The sequence below is a fragment of the Gracilinanus agilis genome, chromosome 3, assembly GCF_016433145.1.
Source record: "Gracilinanus agilis isolate LMUSP501 chromosome 3, AgileGrace, whole genome shotgun sequence".
In the NCBI taxonomy this organism is placed as follows: Eukaryota; Metazoa; Chordata; class Mammalia; order Didelphimorphia; family Didelphidae; genus Gracilinanus; species Gracilinanus agilis.
Window position 1 is genome coordinate 417,272,451 of NC_058132.1, and position 17,593 is coordinate 417,290,043.

Here is a 17,593-nt window from a genome sequence, read left to right on the forward strand (position 1 = left end):
GGAATGGAAAAGAAAGATAAAAGGGGGAGAGAGGGAGAGAAAAGGAGCGGGAGGAAAGAGAGAAGGATGAGGAAGAGATGGGGAGGGGAAAAAAGAGGAATGACAGATTGAGGAGGAAAAGGGAAGGAGGGAAGAGATAGAGAATTCATTAATCAGTTAATATTTCTGGCTAGGATCTAATAACACAAAAGTATCCTCACTCCCATTAAACTAATTTGCTGGGGAAAAAATCTATTTCCCCTCTTGGATCTCTAAAAGGCCCCCTCACTTACAAAAAGCTCACCAGAAAAATGTATTTTTGTCATATACTAATCCTGCATAGCTACCTTTTCACTTTGTCTAACTGCCAAGTGCCAGCAGCCTTGTAGAGAATTTTGAGTTTTCCTTTGAACAATCCTGGGAGAGAAACCAGAGTTTCAAATGTCAGCTCTTGAAAACAGGATGAAGTTGCAAACCCCAAGCAACTGGGATGGAGACTCTAAAGGCAGGGATGGCAAAGCCTGCTTTGCTTTGATATAAGGGCAAAATGCCAGAGGCTTGACTGAGGACTGTTCCTCCATTCTTCTCAGCTGAGTATGTACAAATCACAGGTGTTAAACAAGAATGAGGCAAGATAAGTCATTGTAGCAGTCTGGTATTGGGCAGCTTAAAGTCACAGCAATAGAAAAGTTTGTGGTCTGGACAGTTTTCTCAGGCATTGTGGTTATCTACCAGGGAAAAGAAAGTTCATTCCCCAAATCCTTATCTCTGGTTTGAGCCTCTGAGCCTACTTGGCTCAGTACTTCCAGAAATTATGCAGATCCACCCATCCACCCCCCCCCCCCTTCTTAAAGACAAGAGAGTCCATTTCAAGGATAACTTCTATGTTGGGGATGTGGGCACATCTCCAATGTGTCCCCATTTTACAGATGAGGAACTGAGGCAAATAGGGGTTAAATGTCTTGCCCACAGTCACATAGCTATATGTCTCTGAGATCAAATTTGAACCCACATCTTCCTCTGACTATGCACTACACCACTTAATTGCCCCTCTCCTCTCCTGCCCTAGAATGGATATGCAGATTTCTTCCAATTAAAAAAAAAATCTATGGAGCCGCTTTTAAGCTAGAAAACAACAGAGGGTTCAGTGAGCAAGACTAGGCACCAGATCAGGTGGAGTCTGGATCTGTCTAAAAAGTACTATCCTCTTTTTATTGCTTCAAACTCTTAAGCTCCCAACTGACAACTCAATCTATCAGTAAAATTTTATTAAGTGCCTACTATGTGCCAGGAACTGGCTAAGTACCTATTAAATTCCCTACACGGTTACTGGAGTATTTTCTTTCCTGGGAGAGGAGAGTGTCTCTCAGACATCCTGCATTTAATAACTGCAAGGATTAGAGGAAAGTTTTGAAAAGGCCTCACTGCTGTGGGTAAGTAAAAGGCAAGCTAGGGGTTAAAACTGAAAAAAAAAAAGCAACTCTGAATACTGTTCAGCAAAAAGGAATATTGAGACATATGCCCAGATTAAAAAAGAAACAATTTTGTTTGGGTTAAATTCAAACCAATGTGGGATTTTGCTTTTTAAAATCTTGTTTTTCAGTTAAATGAAATATTGGTTTGAATGATCTGAGGTGTTTCCTTAATTTAGAAAAAGGGTTTTTATAGGGAGACACTTGACTCTCCTTTATGAGTATATTTTCTGGATATAACAAGGAAGAATAGTTTTCTTATTGATAGCTTGGACCAAATAAAGGGACAATTTGGAAATATTTCCTGGACTTGAAGATCTGAATGTGGTAGCTGATTCAGTAGTCAGAAAACCAGAATAGGATTAAGGGAGGCTTACTACATTTTGGCATTTAGCAACTCTTCAATTAAGATGATACTTCCTTCTACTCCTGTCTGTTGTTGCCATATTGGGGCTCATAGAAATTAATATATGATCTCCTTGAGAATGATGATCTTGTGGCTTAGGAATTAGGGAACTATGTAGCTTCCTTCCCTCTACACACATAATCCTAGTGGATTAATTGATCAGTGTTTAGTATAATTTTTTTATTTTATTTAGTATAATTTTTAAAAAATCAAAGATCCTTAATTGTTTATCTTCCTTCATTGCTAAAGACCTTTTGATTACACCTCCTTCTTACCTGCCACATAGGGCTGAAGGTCAAATTGATAACCCTAGGAAATATCTCCTCTTTATTGCTACTCATGATTAGAGCTATACTATCAATCATTTAGTATTGGTACCTTTTGTTGGCCTGTCTGATTGGAGTCTCTTTACATTTTATTCCTCCACCTGTAATTAGCAGCTCATTAATCATTGTAGCACTCCTGTAGGCTGGGGGCCAGCTGGCATGAACTTCATTTGACAGAAAAATGGAAAAAGCTACAACTTAAATATTCCAGAACTTAACTAGAGTCAATGAGCAATTCAGAGAGTGGTATGAAAAATGAAATATAAAGCCTGGCCAATGCTGGTCTTTCCTGCTCTCGTTCTTTCTTTTATTCTCTTGCTTTCCTGAACCTGTCTTTAGGACGTTAAGATTAGCAGTTTCTTAGGAAAGATGACTTACACAAGTGGGTGTTGGTAATGCTTGCAACAAATAGCTGCACTCTGGGTCACTAATGTGGATGTGAATTCTCTTTTGAAAATCTTGTATTATAATACAAATGTCAAAATAGGAAGGAGAAGAGGGAGTGGAATCACTTCATTATTTCAGTTTTCTTCTTTGTATATGTTCTGTTGTTTTATGTTATTTGTTATCTTAAAAAAAGACTTCAATAACATCCTTCCATCCAGCCTGAAGACTTTCCATGATGATTTCGAGAGGACTTCATAAAACTGCCACTGAATTCTTTACTTTGAAATAGTGTGCACTTCTCCCACAAATCAATTACTAAAGGTTACTTTCAGTGAAATCTGACATTATCAGGATTCCTATTACATTTAATGTCAGAGCCTGAGTTGTTTGTAAGAGCTATTTCTATACTGGCAAGTGACATATAGCTTATATATACAACAAAAAAAATTGAGACAGCTATATGTACAATTCAAGCAGAAAAAAGAAAGGCAAACATATGCCTTTGAATTATCAGGCTACTTTTGATGAAGGTGGGGTTATTTTCTAACATAAATTATTTGTATTTTCTATGATCTCAATTTTTGTTTTTAATTTCCAGAGAGAACTGATTGGAATTTACATTGGTTTATGTCTTCTGGTGAATCCTTTTTTTCATGGGTCTGTGTCCTAGATTAAATCCCACTGGGCACTAAACCTTGTCCTGGGGAGAGTGGAGAGTAGGACACTACCTACTGAATCAAAGTATCATTGATTTATGGCTGAAAGAGATTCATCTAGTCCAGTCCCTTCAATTTATAGGTGAGAAAACCTCAGACCAAGAGGTTAATATCGATGTGCTTAATGTCAAAACAATAGGAAATGATCGATACATGAATTAAACTAGGATCTTTTGATTCTAGATCCAGTGCTTGTTTTCTCCCACATAGATGACTATGCAATACATATATAGTGGATATACACAGATGTAGATATTTTGCATATATACACATACCTATATACCTGTGTTGCATATATGTGGAGTATTTTTAAATAACTGCACACCTTTCTCCAAGCATTTATTTCTCACACTGTGGCTGTCATGCTTACCCCATAGCCCCTGATATAAGAAGTTGAACTTTGGGAGAAGTTCCAAATCTACTGGCAAGTCTGTCTATCCCTACCTTCCAGCATCCTACAAGATGTTGAAAGACTATCTCCATCATCTTTCTTTTTTCTTCACTACCACCATTCTTCTTTACACATAAATTTACCACTTCCTACAATAATTTCCTTCTTACCTTCTCTCTGAACCTTTCCCATTTATTTTCCAGAAGCAGGGTGGAATTGGAGGGAGCTTCTTTCCTCCTCTTCCCTATCCTTTCCTTCGCACTCACTCATTCTCCCTCACATACATACACATAAACAGGCACATACTCCATAGAGGAACAAACATGCCTCAAACTCAAGTCTGTTCTGAGTATCAAATGAACTTAACATAAACTTCTTTCCCCTCTTTTTCTCTAATCATTATATTTATAATGTAAACCAATAATCCACTGAAAAGGCTGCCATTTTTTCTTAGGGAAATTATTCATTTACAAAAATGAATAATATGGAAATGTGTTTTGCATGATAATATAACTCAGATAGAATTGTTTGTCAGTTCCTGGAGGGGGAGGGAAGAAGGGAGGGAGATAATATGGATCATAAAACTTTGGAAAACTTGTATGGAAATTTGTTACTAGAATAAAAATAAATTTAATGTAAAAAAAAGAATAAATTTGGTGGCATTGACCTTCCATTGCATGTCAGGACCTAGGGTACACAGTTCAATACTGTTGTTAGAATTGCTTTCCTGAAATAAAAGGAGCATATAGATTTAATCATCTTGAATTGTGATTATCCTTCCCTCATTATTTCATATCTCTCCTGGATAACAGAAGAAAAGAAACAACCTCTTGATGTTCTCCAGCTCTCAAAAGTCTCTCTCCCCTCTTTGAATGAGGTCTCTTCAGTAATTCTAGGGTGATTCCTCCATATCATCTTTCTTTCCCATTGTACTCTTAAAGGAGACTTCCCTTGGTCCCCATTGTTAGCTATAAAATGCATTGTTCCTTCCAAAATCTCAGTGACAGCTCCCTCTCCTGTCAAAAATCAAACTCCGAAAGCAAGAACAAATTTTTTTTTACCTCTAAGAATATGAAATAAGATGAAGTAGGGCTTCTGCCCAGTATCTCAAGAATGAGGAGACCTTCCAATTCTTTAGAGACCATCTCTAAAGAACTGTATAGAAAGAAGAGGCATCATGGTGCTGTGGAAAGAACACTGAACTTGTGGTCAGGTTTGAATCTTGATTTACTGATTGACTATGAAGCCACCAGTGAGCCATTTTGCCTTAGGTTTGTATAAAGGAAACTTCTGAAATAACGTAACCTGTTAAATGGGTACAATACTACTTACATTATCAACTTCAAAGAGTGAGAAAAAAGCTTTGGAAATATTATATTGAAATTATGTTATTGAAATGTAATTTTGGAGGGTTTCTTTTCATTTTCCCTTACCTCTATTTATTCATTTGCCAAGTTTTACAGATTATAAGTCCGCAGTATCTCTTGTCCATTCTCTTCTCTCCCTCCACTTACACAGTCACCACCAAAGTTCAGGCTTTCAATCCCTTGGCCTAAATTATTACAGTAGCCTCCTCTCAACCAATTAGCAAGCAACAAGCAAAGGGGCTTATACTCTAATGTAGAAGTCAACAAATGAATATATAAGTATTCTGAGAATGCATATCTTAAAAATACAAGGTGTTTAGATATAGTGTAATTAGGAAGGGAAATTGATAGCAGTTTTGGGGATCAAGAAAGGCTTAATGTAAAAAATGGTGTTTGAGTTACATTTTTAAAGAAAAGAGGAATTCTATGAGGCAGAAGTGAAGAGGGAGTGCATTCTAGGCATAATAGAAAGCCAGTAGGAAGGCACTGAATTGGTAAATGGAGAGTTATATGTGAGGACCAGCAGGGAGCAATGAAGCTAGAAAGATAGGTTGGCATCATGTTGTATTTCAATACTTCCAGTCTCTCCCTTTTCCATCCTCCCTACATACAGCTATCAAAATAATCTTCCTAAAGCTGAGGTCTGACTACATCACTCCCCTCTTGAAAATTTCCATGTCTCTCTTTAGATTAAAATAGAACAAGATATCAATTATTCCACTTGGCATTGAAAGTTCTTCACACTCTGATTACAGTCTACCTTTCTAGGTTGCCATCACAATATTCTTCTTTAGGAATTCTCTTTTTCAGGCAAACTGGTCAACTTGGTGCTACTTAGACTTGATATTTGATATCCTATTTGCTACCTCTATGCCTCCAAATAGGCTTTCCCTATGCCTGGAATGGATTACTTTGTCACCTGTCCCTCTCATTTAATGCTCAGCTGATACACTAGCTTGTTAAAGAAGCCTTTTTTTCATCCCATTATTGTTACTTCTTTCTCAGTCCTCAAATGATCTTGCATTTATTTACTTGATTGTTTACACTGGTTCTGGTTTTTATCTTTTTATTCTAAAGCTTAGTGAAATGCCTTATACATTTTTCTTTGTTGCAATTTTTGCCTCGACCTAGAATTTTTATTGGTAGCATGTTCCTGAGGAGAAATCTCCTGTAGTTTGGTTATTGGTTTACAATATATAGTCTTAGAGAGTTGTCCAGAGGCACACAGATGTTATGCTATTTGTCCAGGGTCATACAACCAGTGTGTGTCAAAGGTTTACTTCGAAGCCAAACCATCCTAGCTTGTTCACTCTCCATTATACCACCCTGCCTCACTAGCCTTTTAATAAATGTTTGTTGAATAATATTGAATGATATAATTTCATCATATTTTCAATATGCTCTCCTTATCCAAATCCAGGTCTTCCAACTACTTCCTGCAGCCCTGACCCCAACCTAACCCAATTTCTATTATTCTTTCAAAAGCTAAACTCTTTTCCCAGCTATTATTTGGGGGTAAAGGGAGGGGAAATGTTTAGCAGTGTACATAGTCCTGAAAATAACTAGAGATATCTCATTGGAGATATTTTACCTATTTCTCTCCCATACCAAATGAAAAGATGAAAGTGGAATGTTCAACCACTGTAGAGCAGGATTACATGCTGTGGTGGAGAAGTAGGATCCACAACACAACTGAATAACCACAAAGCCTGGGAAGATAGAGTTGAGATGCCTCAGTCTTCCTTTATCTTCCTTCCTACAGTTTTGCCTCAAATTGCTCCTGACCTGCTGAATCTGCAGGAATTTTAGCTAGTCCTTTGCCCAACTGTGATTATTAAATCAAATACACTGTGAAATTTGCAGAATGTACATAAAGGTTACACAGAGAGAAATCACTCCCAAAATCAAATGTTGGGCTTACTGGCAGCCCACCCAAACAGAGAATCCTCTTTTTCCTGATCTGACAGCCATGGTTTTCTCTCCTTTGCCTTCATTTCTTTCTTGAAGAATTACATCCAACAGTTTTTTTTCTTTTTCTTCTTTTTAGCTCAGATATTTTCTTTCTATGTACATAGCCAGTTGACTGGCAAGTGAGCCCTAAGCTAACAAATAAAAGTACCATCTGTTTCTTTTGTTTTTCTCTAAAGTTTCCTATATACCTCAGTTTTCTCTCTTCTGACACTAGGAGAACACTATGACTCAGTTTTTTGATCTCCAAACTGAAGCAGTTACTTTGGTCTACTTGGTTTAATGAACTCCTCTCTGGAAAATCCTTTGAAACATTTTAAATATTGGGAATCCTTCCTGCAAAGATACAAATCTGGGAGGGAAGCAGACATCAGAGTAAAGTTTCCCTGCTCTTATAATCAATTGACAACTGGCATCACTTTGAATACATTATCACATTTAGAAGTCAACGCAATCATGGGATGTGAGTCCGGTATTACTAACAGTTGAAGAAACTGAAGTTCAAAAGAGTTAACTAAATCCACGAGCACTAGGCTAGTGTTAGAGGCAGGATATGAATGTAGGTCTTCCTGACTGTGGATACAAAATGCTATTCACTACACCATAAAACCCATACTACATCATCCCTGTGATGATACAAAGAGTTAAAGAAAAAGTTTTGACTAGAAAATCTCACTTTGTCACTCTCTTTTTAAAAACCCTTATGTTCCATCTTAGAATCAATATTGTATATTGGTTACAAGGCAGAAGAGAGGTAAGAACTTGGCAATTGCAGTGAAGAGGCTTGTCCAGGGACACACAGCTAGGAAGTGTCTGAGACCATATTTGAACCCTCCTGTCTCTAGGCCTGCTCTCAATCCGATGAACCATCTAGCTGTCCCCCACCTCCCCATCCCATCTCCTCTTGCTTCACCATTCCCAATACACTTCAAAGCCTTCTGATGAAAATATGTTAAATTGAAATTAGATTCACCAAAAGCACAGGGAAGGCAATGTGAAAGAATCTTAGATCTGAGTCTAATGCTGCAAACAAAAAAAGAAAGAAAAAGAAAGGAAAAAGGAAAAAATAGATTAAAAAGAAGGCATCTTAACTGGGAAGCTACATGTTATTTTGTGGGAAATTTTGTGGGAAAGCCTTTGTGGGAAATATAAAGGTCCCAGGGTTTTGTTTGTTTATTTGTCTTTTAAATTATTCCTCTGGTAGTTTAGGATGTATGGCTGGGGCTATATGCTCCATGATGCTCTAAAAATATTTCTTTCCTTCTTTCCTTCCTTCCTTCCTTCCTTTCTTCTTGTCTTAGTTTCCATTTCAATCCTCCTTCAGACATTGCCTGACAGTGAGTCTCTAAACTCAGAGCGTTTGGCCTGTCTCAGAGGAGTGAAATGGAGATGTACAAAAGGCCTTGGGATACATAGGGTTGGGTTTCCTTCATTATATACAGTATCATTCCAGTGCCCCGTGTCTCTAATAAACATCCTTGTGTAATGGCATACCTATGAAGTCCCGGTTAATGCCAAATTACCCTCCTTTTCCACCCTGCTCCCAAATGGATTTTTCTACCCTCTCACTAAATTTTCATTTCTTTGGGATAATACAGCAATCCTCTTTGTCTCTGTTACAGAAGACAAAACCTCATCCTCCATCGGTCATTATCCAAAAAAGCACAGACCAGAGGCCAGAGAACTTGCAGGTTGCAGGTGAAAGATATGAAGTTGGCAATCTGATTGTGTGGGGAAAAGGAATTACTTTTCTGTTCTTCTTTTGTGGATTACAACTTTCCGAAAGGATTTCTCTGGATCCATAGAAAACAACAGATTGCACCACATTTACTTCAGGCTATAGTTTCTGGGAATGCAGACAGACTGAACAATACTGTGATCTGTTAAAAGTAACTTCCTTCCTCTGGACTTAGTTCCAAATTCTCGGTTTTAAACAAAAATTAATGGAGGCACTGTCTTCTGAGAGCATTCTCCTAAGGTGGGTGCCCTAAATTCTGGAGAATTTCCCCCTTCCTACTTCCTTGTGTTTATGTCTTTAAACATTTAAAGAAGAAAAAAATCAAAAATAAACTTCAAAAACCGGGTTGGAGAAGGGGAAGAGCGGCATTGTGGATTAACTCTCCACACAGAGATTGAATTGTAAGCTTTAGATGCTGATGTCTTTGTTATTTTCTCTTCCTGCCCGAATTCTTCTTCCTTCTTAGGTTCAGCGTTGATGGAAGTCGGGGTAGCGGTGTGAGGGGGACAAGGGGAGGTAGGGAACAAAAAACTTTCTGTGGGCTTTCTAGTAATAAATGGCCCGGTGGGGAGGTAGAACACAACGAGCAGTGATGTCCCCGAGTGGGCAAGCACCAAGTCGAGACTGGAGGCGGGATTCTCGAGAGGGATTGGAGAGGAAGAGAAAAGAGCAAGATTTACACAGATCTAAGGACAGAATCTTAAACATATAATCATAAAAGGCATCAGTGCGCTGTCCTGACAAGCAAAATGATCTTTTCCATTAGAACTGCCCTGGGTAGAATAGGAGAAAACTGTTTAGGCAGTCCCTGGATGTACGTCATTAAAGAGGAATGAAAGTGAATGTATTAATAATTTAATCAGAAATTAAACAACCCCAAAAGCTTGCTCCTAAAAGAGTCAAGTAATGAAAAGGAATATGGCTTGTGTTTGTAATAAAGTCTTTAATTTTGACTCATCCTCTTCTAGGTAGAGATACTAAACATCTATCCTTGTTGTCACTAGCCTCTTTTCCTCCTCCCCCCTCCCCTAGATTCTTTGGTAGGTACTACTAGGTGATAGGACCAATAAGGCAGAGAATACTCCAGCACAAATTCAAGAAGTAGCGCTATAGCTTGGACAGCGCTGGTCCTTTAGAGTGAGAAGAGCTGAGTTTTGGTTCTGTTTGGTCCTGGAAGTTATAGGGGTGGTCACTTTGTAATCTTTCCAGGACAAGCTTCTTCTCCACAGACCATCCAGCTAAAGACAAGGCTTCTCCACAGCTACAGGATCCAAAATATGCCTAAAGGTTTTAACCTTTTCAGAACTTCTGCCAGGTCCCATTCATCGCTGTTTCAGGCTGGCCTTATTCTTCATTTCCCTCCTTACCCACCATCTTCCTCTCAGTCACCACCCTTCTCTACCAAGTCTTGAAATTACTGCAAACTTCTGCCACCCCCACCCCACCCCCCAATCTTGAAAGCCTAATCAAATCAGTCTTTGGGTTCTTGGCAGCTTTGAGTCTGTTTACTCTATGGGCCCCTTGACCACCCCTATAACTTCCAGGACCAAAGTACTGTTCCCTGGACACAATGGGTAATGTCATCTCCACCTATCTTTATTTTTGTATTTGATATAGCCCAATTTTATAGATAAGCACTGTGCTTGGCACACAGTAAAAACTTAACATATTGGGGGCAGCTGGGTAGCTCAGTGGAGTGAGAGTCAGGCCTAGAGACAGGAGATCCTAGGTTCAAACCCGGCCTCAGCCACTTCCCAGCTGTGTGACCCTGGGCAAGTCACTTGACCCCCATTGCCCACCCTTACCACTCTTCCACCTATGAGACAATACACTGAAGTACAAGGGTTTAAAAAAAACCCTTATATTAAAAAAATGTTTCTTGGCCTTAGTTTCCTATGTCATCTTTAAAGCCCATTTCTGTCTAGGAACTCCTATTATTTTGTTATTCTAAAAGTATTGACGGTCTCCAAACTTACTGCCCAATAATTCTCATAGTTCTGGTGCTCAATTAAGCCTTTTTGAGAGAACCCTCCTTCTATTTCACCTTCAATTAAAGCACCCTTCAAGTAGTCCTTACTTCTACCGTCTATAGCTAGAAGATCAAGAGATAGGGCTTATGAGGAAGAACCCTCTTCATTAAATCTTCCTGGGAAAGCTGTTGTCTGAAGATAGGACCTGGTGCTAAAAACATCCTTTACTCTCTCTAGTCTCTTCCCTCTCAATGCAAAATCCCAATTTTTATAGTTGATATAATCCTTGACTGAAAGTGACAGCAATTCTATTTCTCCTACTATGACTATCTCAGTTATAAAAGTTAAAACCATAAGGAGTTTCCCCTTCTCCACACTAAGCAGTTTACAAATAAATCTTTGTAATTGAGGTCTTCCTAAACACAGTCTTTCCCCAATCATCCACATTACTTCTTTCCATCCCCAAATTCAGAGGAAAGAATGTCACTCAATGCCTAGGACTTACTACACAGGTACCAAAGAGGGACAAAAAAAAAAGTTCGATGTTTTTGTTTGTCTGTTTAATGTAGAGAGGATCAAAGGGAGACTGCTGGCCTTCTAAAGAAACAGCACCCAAACTCCATTATATTCTGCTTTTGAAGGACCTCACCCCCCTCTACCCCCTTCCACACACAACTACGGATCAAAAATGTTCCAATTAAAATATTAACAATTAATTCAATCAAACATATTATGCCCCTACATATGAATAATCACAGCTTGTAGAAATGACCAATATACAATTTTTAATGTCCCTGTGGAAATGTATCTCTTTGGTCTGTCTCTCTGTGCCTGACTTTCTGTCCTAGACTTGACTTCTCTGTCTGAATCCAGAGAAATGAAAGGAGGGGATGGAAATCCTTCTCAAACCTGGGAAAGAACAGCCACTCCATTTTTCTCAATTTCTGTCCAGTACTGAGCACCTCCTCAAAACATGCATTCACAAAATAATAACCCACCTGACCAAAACTTGAACACAGCAACGAATTTCGGAGCCCACGACTCCCTTAGTCCAAGGATGTATATATAATTTTGATCTCTGAGGATTCCTCGTTATGCATCCCTTTCCCCGGCGTGAGAGCCGGAGTCATCCAGTCCCGGATCAGGGAAAAGCAGTCCCCAGTTTTACAGTCTAAGCTAGTCTATGCAAGTAGGGAAATTCAGCCAAATATGTTTAATTGTTTAGCAGTTAAGAATTTCTTTTTTCTCCTTAACTTAGTCTCCCACCTCTATACTTTTATTGAGAAGAACTTCTACGGCTCTGTACCGATATCTACAGAGATGCGTCTTACACTCGGGTGTGCCTTTGTGCCATAACTAGCTGCCCCTTTAAAGATCTACATACAACTGCTTCTCAGCTGGTTGCTTTGTGAGCTCATTACACTCCCCCAAATCCGTCTTTTCTCTTCCCTAAATCCAGTACGAGGTTTATTGGACTCAAGACAGTAAAGAGGAAAGGAAAACAGAAATCCAGGTTACCGGGTAAATTCAGACTGAAAAGGTGGGAAGAGACACAGGAACCTCCACTTTATATTCCTCGTTTTCTGAGGATGAAAAAGGAGAACACTGAGAAATTTCAGAAAATTCTGAGTTTATTTCTGCAGTTTAACTACTCAGTCAGTAGGTCAATCAGCCAATCAGTAAATATATATACATATATATATACATATATATATACATATGTGTGTGTGTGTGTGTGTGTGTGTGTGTGTGTGTGTGTGTGTAAAGCACAGTTGCAGACACTGTACACAGGATTGAGAATGAAAAGCAAAGCAAAAGATAGTCACTGCTCTCCAGTACTTGATCTAAGCGGGGGTTGGGGTTGGGAGGGGGGAAGAGAAGAGGAAAGACAATACCCAAACAGAAATGTACAACAAATTATACGCAGTTTAAATAGGAAGTAATTAACAGAGAATTAAAAGAGATTGGAAAGGGCTTCCTTTAGAAGTGAGATTGCCATTGCACTTCTCTACTGGAATTTGAAGTTAAATGACTACCTCCCCTCCAAACGAAAGTGACTAGAGTTCAAATAAGAAGTCGGAGAGGTGATGGTAACAATAGTAATAATATCAACATCGATGATTATTATTAACACGTTTCTAAACTCTTATGAGGTTTTCTTGGAAATTCCCTAAATAAATCACGTCAAAAAATCTTTTCCTAAAACTTCATACTATAATCTTAGAACTATTTCAAATTGTCTACAATCGAATGCTTTCTTCTATTTTTTTTTAAAGTAAAGGCATTCTGTTTCATTTCACTATTCCTTAGAAGAAAAGGAGATAAAGAAACAAAAGTTGTCAAGTAGGAAAAGAAATCTCAAACATTTCTTGTCTATCGTGTTTGGAAAAGTTCTTCCATACAAGTTTTACAAATTGCAACCAACCTTCAAGAGGGGAAGGGATGGGTAAGCTATCTTCTTTTCATTTTATTTTAGTTGATCTAATCTTGGTTTAATTTTCTCCCTGCCCTTTCAGTCTCAGGTTAATACTTTGGATTTATCCGGCTGGCATTTGAAAACTCTTTACTCAGATTCTGGAGACAGAACAAAAAATTGAATGCGGAGCTTATTTTATGAAACTCTTAAGAGAGTAGTAACCAGATTTTAATTTCATTCATCAATTTCAGGAACAAGTCAAATGAGAAATTACTCCCTTGGAAGTTTCCAACTTGAAATCTTTCTAGAGAGAAAAAATCTTTCTGGACTTATTTCGTAATTGCTACGATGGAAGTGTATATTGTAGCGTGTGCGTAGGGAGGGAAGCTCGGGTTGTGAAGTAGAGCACGAGAATTGATTGTAATCAGTATAAATGGATTTATAATTTCAAGGAAAGTTAGTCAGGAGGATACCGAGAGACACAGACTTAGACTAAATCCAGAGAGTCGCAGGCACAAAGATAGATACAGAGATTAAATTTGTCCAAACAATTTCACTGGAAAGATAATCTTCCCTATTAGGGTAGAACTATTTCTTCCCCCATCCGCATCAGAGCCTAAGTAGGCTCAGCTGGGCTCCCTAAAGCTCGCCTCTTGTGATGTCGAGGGGAAAAAGGAGAGAAATAGCAGGTGTCTGAAGAGAGCAGTAGCTTCTGCCCCTGCCTGTTTCCTCTCTTTCCGCACCTTCAGTTCCCAGCCCAACACACATACACCCATCTGACACTTTCTAATATCGTAGCCGGCCTGGGCACGTTCATTCCTTAAGAGAATTTAGGGTTTATTTCTTTTTCTCCTCTTTTCCCCTCCCTAGTCAGGGTTGGAGGTCCCGGAAGCCCCGGTGCTTTCCTACTGTGCCTTCCATCCACTTATCCTCGTAATCCTGGGTGCCTCCCTCCCCCTACCGTGCACATTGAGTTTAAAGCCACCAACTTCGCAACGAGGTCGCATTCCCTCAGGAAATTCTCCCATCCCCCTAGGGGAAGCTAATAAAAATAATTTTAAGACAAGGAATCAAACACAAAGGGAAAATAAAGGAAGGTGGGGGGTGGAGGACGGGGAGAAAAAAAGAAATCAGATCTTAATTAACTTCCACGCAGAAGATCGAGTTATGTAATATGTAACTAATTATAGCCACCTGCTTCCAAGGAAAATCCATTTGGGTCTCTGGACTGGGGAGAGACCTTAAGGTTGGACGTCTCTTGTGGTTGCACCTGCTCTTCCTACCCACAGGGCACCACCCGCACAGCCTAGGTCAGGGTGGGCTGGTACGGGAGTCTCTGGTACTCTGCATTCAGAAGCCCTCTTTCTCTGACACTACTTTCTTTCCACGCTCCCCACAGACTCTAATCATGAGAGTTCAGAGAGACCTGTGTGGATCATAAAAAAATGCAAACCCAGCCTGTGAGGCAGGATTTCAGAAATACCTAATTTTAGAAAGAAAGCTGTCAGTTATATTTTAGTCCAAAATGTTTAGACCGAGGTCCAATTATGTCAACCTGCTGGGGTCATGCCCATAACTTTGGCAGCAGGCTCCTGGGGTTCTGTTTGCAGGGGATTCAAGGAAATATCGTCTGTTTGTTTGTTTACATGTTTATGCAATGAATGATGGCTGAAATAAGGCATCTGAGTGTGGCAATTGAGAAATGATACCTGGCTATGTGTGTTATCATACCACAAAAATCTGTTTTAGACAGTATCATAGCCATCATTTCCCACATTCAGTCTGGTGTTTAAAATGGAGATTTCCTTTTTTTTTTTTTTTTACTTTACATTAGGAACATGGAAGGAAACTGTTAAAATTACAGCCTCCTGACATTTTCTCTTTTCCAAAAACCTGTCTTTTCTGTTTGCTCAGAGCTGCTTCGCTAATTATTCCAAGTCTCAGCTAAAAATCTCACCTATAGGAAGCTTTTCTTAATTGCCCTTAATTCTAGTGCCTTGTCTTTCTGGATTACTTCCAGTTTATCCAGTATATAACTTGATAAACAATTGTTGGTATGTCATCTCTCCTATTAACTTGAGCTCCTTGAGATCCTTTGTCTTTTGTTTTGCCTTTTAAAGTTTTACTTTGTTTCCCATCCCTTAGCATAGTGCCTAACACATAGTAGGCTCTTAATAAATATTTATTGACTGACTGGGAGTCTGCCAGTGGCTGCCATGCTATATCTGTTTCGAATTATGGGGAGTGGAGGGGTGGAGAGAGGAAAGGTCTGAGTGACAAGGTATCTGGGGACATCCTAAAATTACTCATCACATCCTCTCATATATTTGCTAAGTCTTTTGCTACTCTTTTTCTGTGAGGTCTCATCTTCTATTGCTGGGGCTAGGCCCAGAGCTACACACTGCTACTTTTGTGGGATTTTTTTTTATTAAGCCAGTAATAAGTTCCCTTTCTCCCTCTCTCTGGCAAGAGACTACTCTAAAAAAGGAGAGCAGGAAAACAATCAAAGCTTTGCTAACCTATGAAGTTAGATTTACACTTCAGGTTACCTGATTTGGGTTTGCTTGGTTTACCCTTCTGCTTCAGCATCCTGCACATCCCTCACTATTTTGTTCTTTACCCAACCCCAATCCCGTTCCTTTTCTTTGTCCAGCCCCAACTTTTTCTACAGACTTCATCCAGAGAAAGCTCAAGAGTTGCTTGTATCTCCCTAACCTCTACCTCCGCAAGCTCCCTGCCATAATCCTGCCGTTTTTGAGCTGCAATACAGGTCAGAAAAGGGTTCCTATAGCTGTTTCTCACCCTTTCCATACCCCACCCCCAGTCCCCGACTGGTCCCTAGAGCTGCAACAATTCCCTGTCTGAGCAGAACTTCCCCCCCCCACACCCCCGCCCCAGTTCTCTGTTCTCTCCACCTCCTTGTAAAGCTGGCCATTCTCTCCTCTCCACAGCTGGACGACAAAGAACATCTCACCTTCTGGAAAGACTGCTCGCATTTTTAGGTAGCTGGTGGTGAGCCGAATGATGGATGCCTTGTCTAGCTGAGAGGTGATGGCCGAAGGAAGGGGCAGCAACTTGGCCAGTTCATAAAATTCTCCATTTTCTTTTTCCCTCCTTGTCTTGGCCGCATTCTTGGACTTCTCCTTCATCGTGCCACTGGTTTGGGCATATTAGACGCGGCCCACTTTCCAAATCTCCAGTGCTCAGCAGTCGCAGCGCGAAAGGGTTTAGATTTCCAGCAAAAGACTGATTCGCTAGGAATAAGTCGATCCTTTTGGTCGCGGGTGAGTGAGGTGGAAGAAGACTAGGACCAATTCTCCAGAACAGACCGATTCAGGCATGTGAGAGACACAAAGGCAAAGGATAGCAGCTTTGGAAGGAAAGAAAACTGAAGAGGTGTTGTCAGGTTAGAAGTTCAGTCTGGTAGGTGAAAGACTTCTAGATCAAGAAGAGAGAGCCTTTTAAAAAGGCCTGGAAAAGCAAACTGGAGACACAGCTGTGGCGATGGCAACAGAAGCTGAGGCTACAGGAGGTCTCCTTGTCCAGAGAGTTGGTATTTCTTGAGCCTTATCGAGCAAAACCTGAGATAGAAAATTCTCGCTCTGGCTTCTTCTCTCTGTAGCAGCCCAACACGAAACCATGCTCTGGAGTTGTTAGTGTCAATCAGCAACCAAATCTCTCTCTCTCTCTCTCTCTCTCTCTCTCTCTCTCTCTCTCTCTCTCTCTCTCTCTCTCTCTCTCTCTCTCTTCCTCACCCCTCTCCCTCTCCTCTCTTCTTTCCTCTGTCTTTCCCTCTCCTATTTTTTCTCTCTTCTTCCTTTTTTCTTTTCTTTATCAGGGGATATCCTTCTACAGAGAAAAGGAAACCTGGATTTTAGTCCTTAACTAAGGGGGAAAAAACTGTCTCAAAACCCAGGCCGGTGAAGAAAAAGCATTTCCAAACCGCAGCAGGAATCTTAGAAGTAGCAAGAGTAGGTAAAGCAAATGAATGATTGTCCAAGAACGGGGTTAGTAGGGTGCTGGTCAAAATCAGCAGCTCTTCTCTTTTCTTGGCGATTTGGCCTGGGAGATTCCGTCGGGAAAGGACTGTGGGTCGGTTTGTTTTTCTTCCACGTGCTTTATGAGCTATGTTTGTTTATGACAGACCTGCCTTCCTGTGGAGTCTGACAGTCCCCTCTTGCTCTGAAAAAAGAAGGGGAAGGAGGAGAAAGATTGGGGAGGGGGTGTAGAGAGGCAGGTGACGAATAAATCTCTTCCTGGACCCTCCTGCTTCCCAAAAGTCACATGACAGTTTCTATATTTCCACTTTGGTAATTGCCCCCAAGATATCCAAAAGCTCTAAGAAATGTAAAAAACAAAACAAAACAAAACAAACAAAAAAAAAACCTCACATGCTTACATATATAACATGCATATCATATATAACAAGGAATAGATTATGAGATCATTCCAGGAAA

General features: G+C 39.9%; 1 protein-coding gene across 2 annotated transcripts in view; it reads right to left on the reverse strand.

Annotated features, from left to right (window-relative positions):
• Nucleotides 1–16,799, reverse strand: part of SIM2 (SIM bHLH transcription factor 2) — a 91,971-nt gene extending 75,172 nt beyond the window's left edge. For both annotated transcript variants that reach the window (XM_044670269.1, XM_044670268.1), the window contains exon 1: nt 16,111–16,799. In XM_044670269.1, the coding sequence (XP_044526204.1) occupies nt 16,111–16,285 (175 nt within the window). In that variant the 5' untranslated portion in view covers nt 16,286–16,799. The remainder of the gene's footprint in view (nt 1–16,110) is intronic.
• Nucleotides 16,800–17,593: the final 794 nt, after the last annotated feature.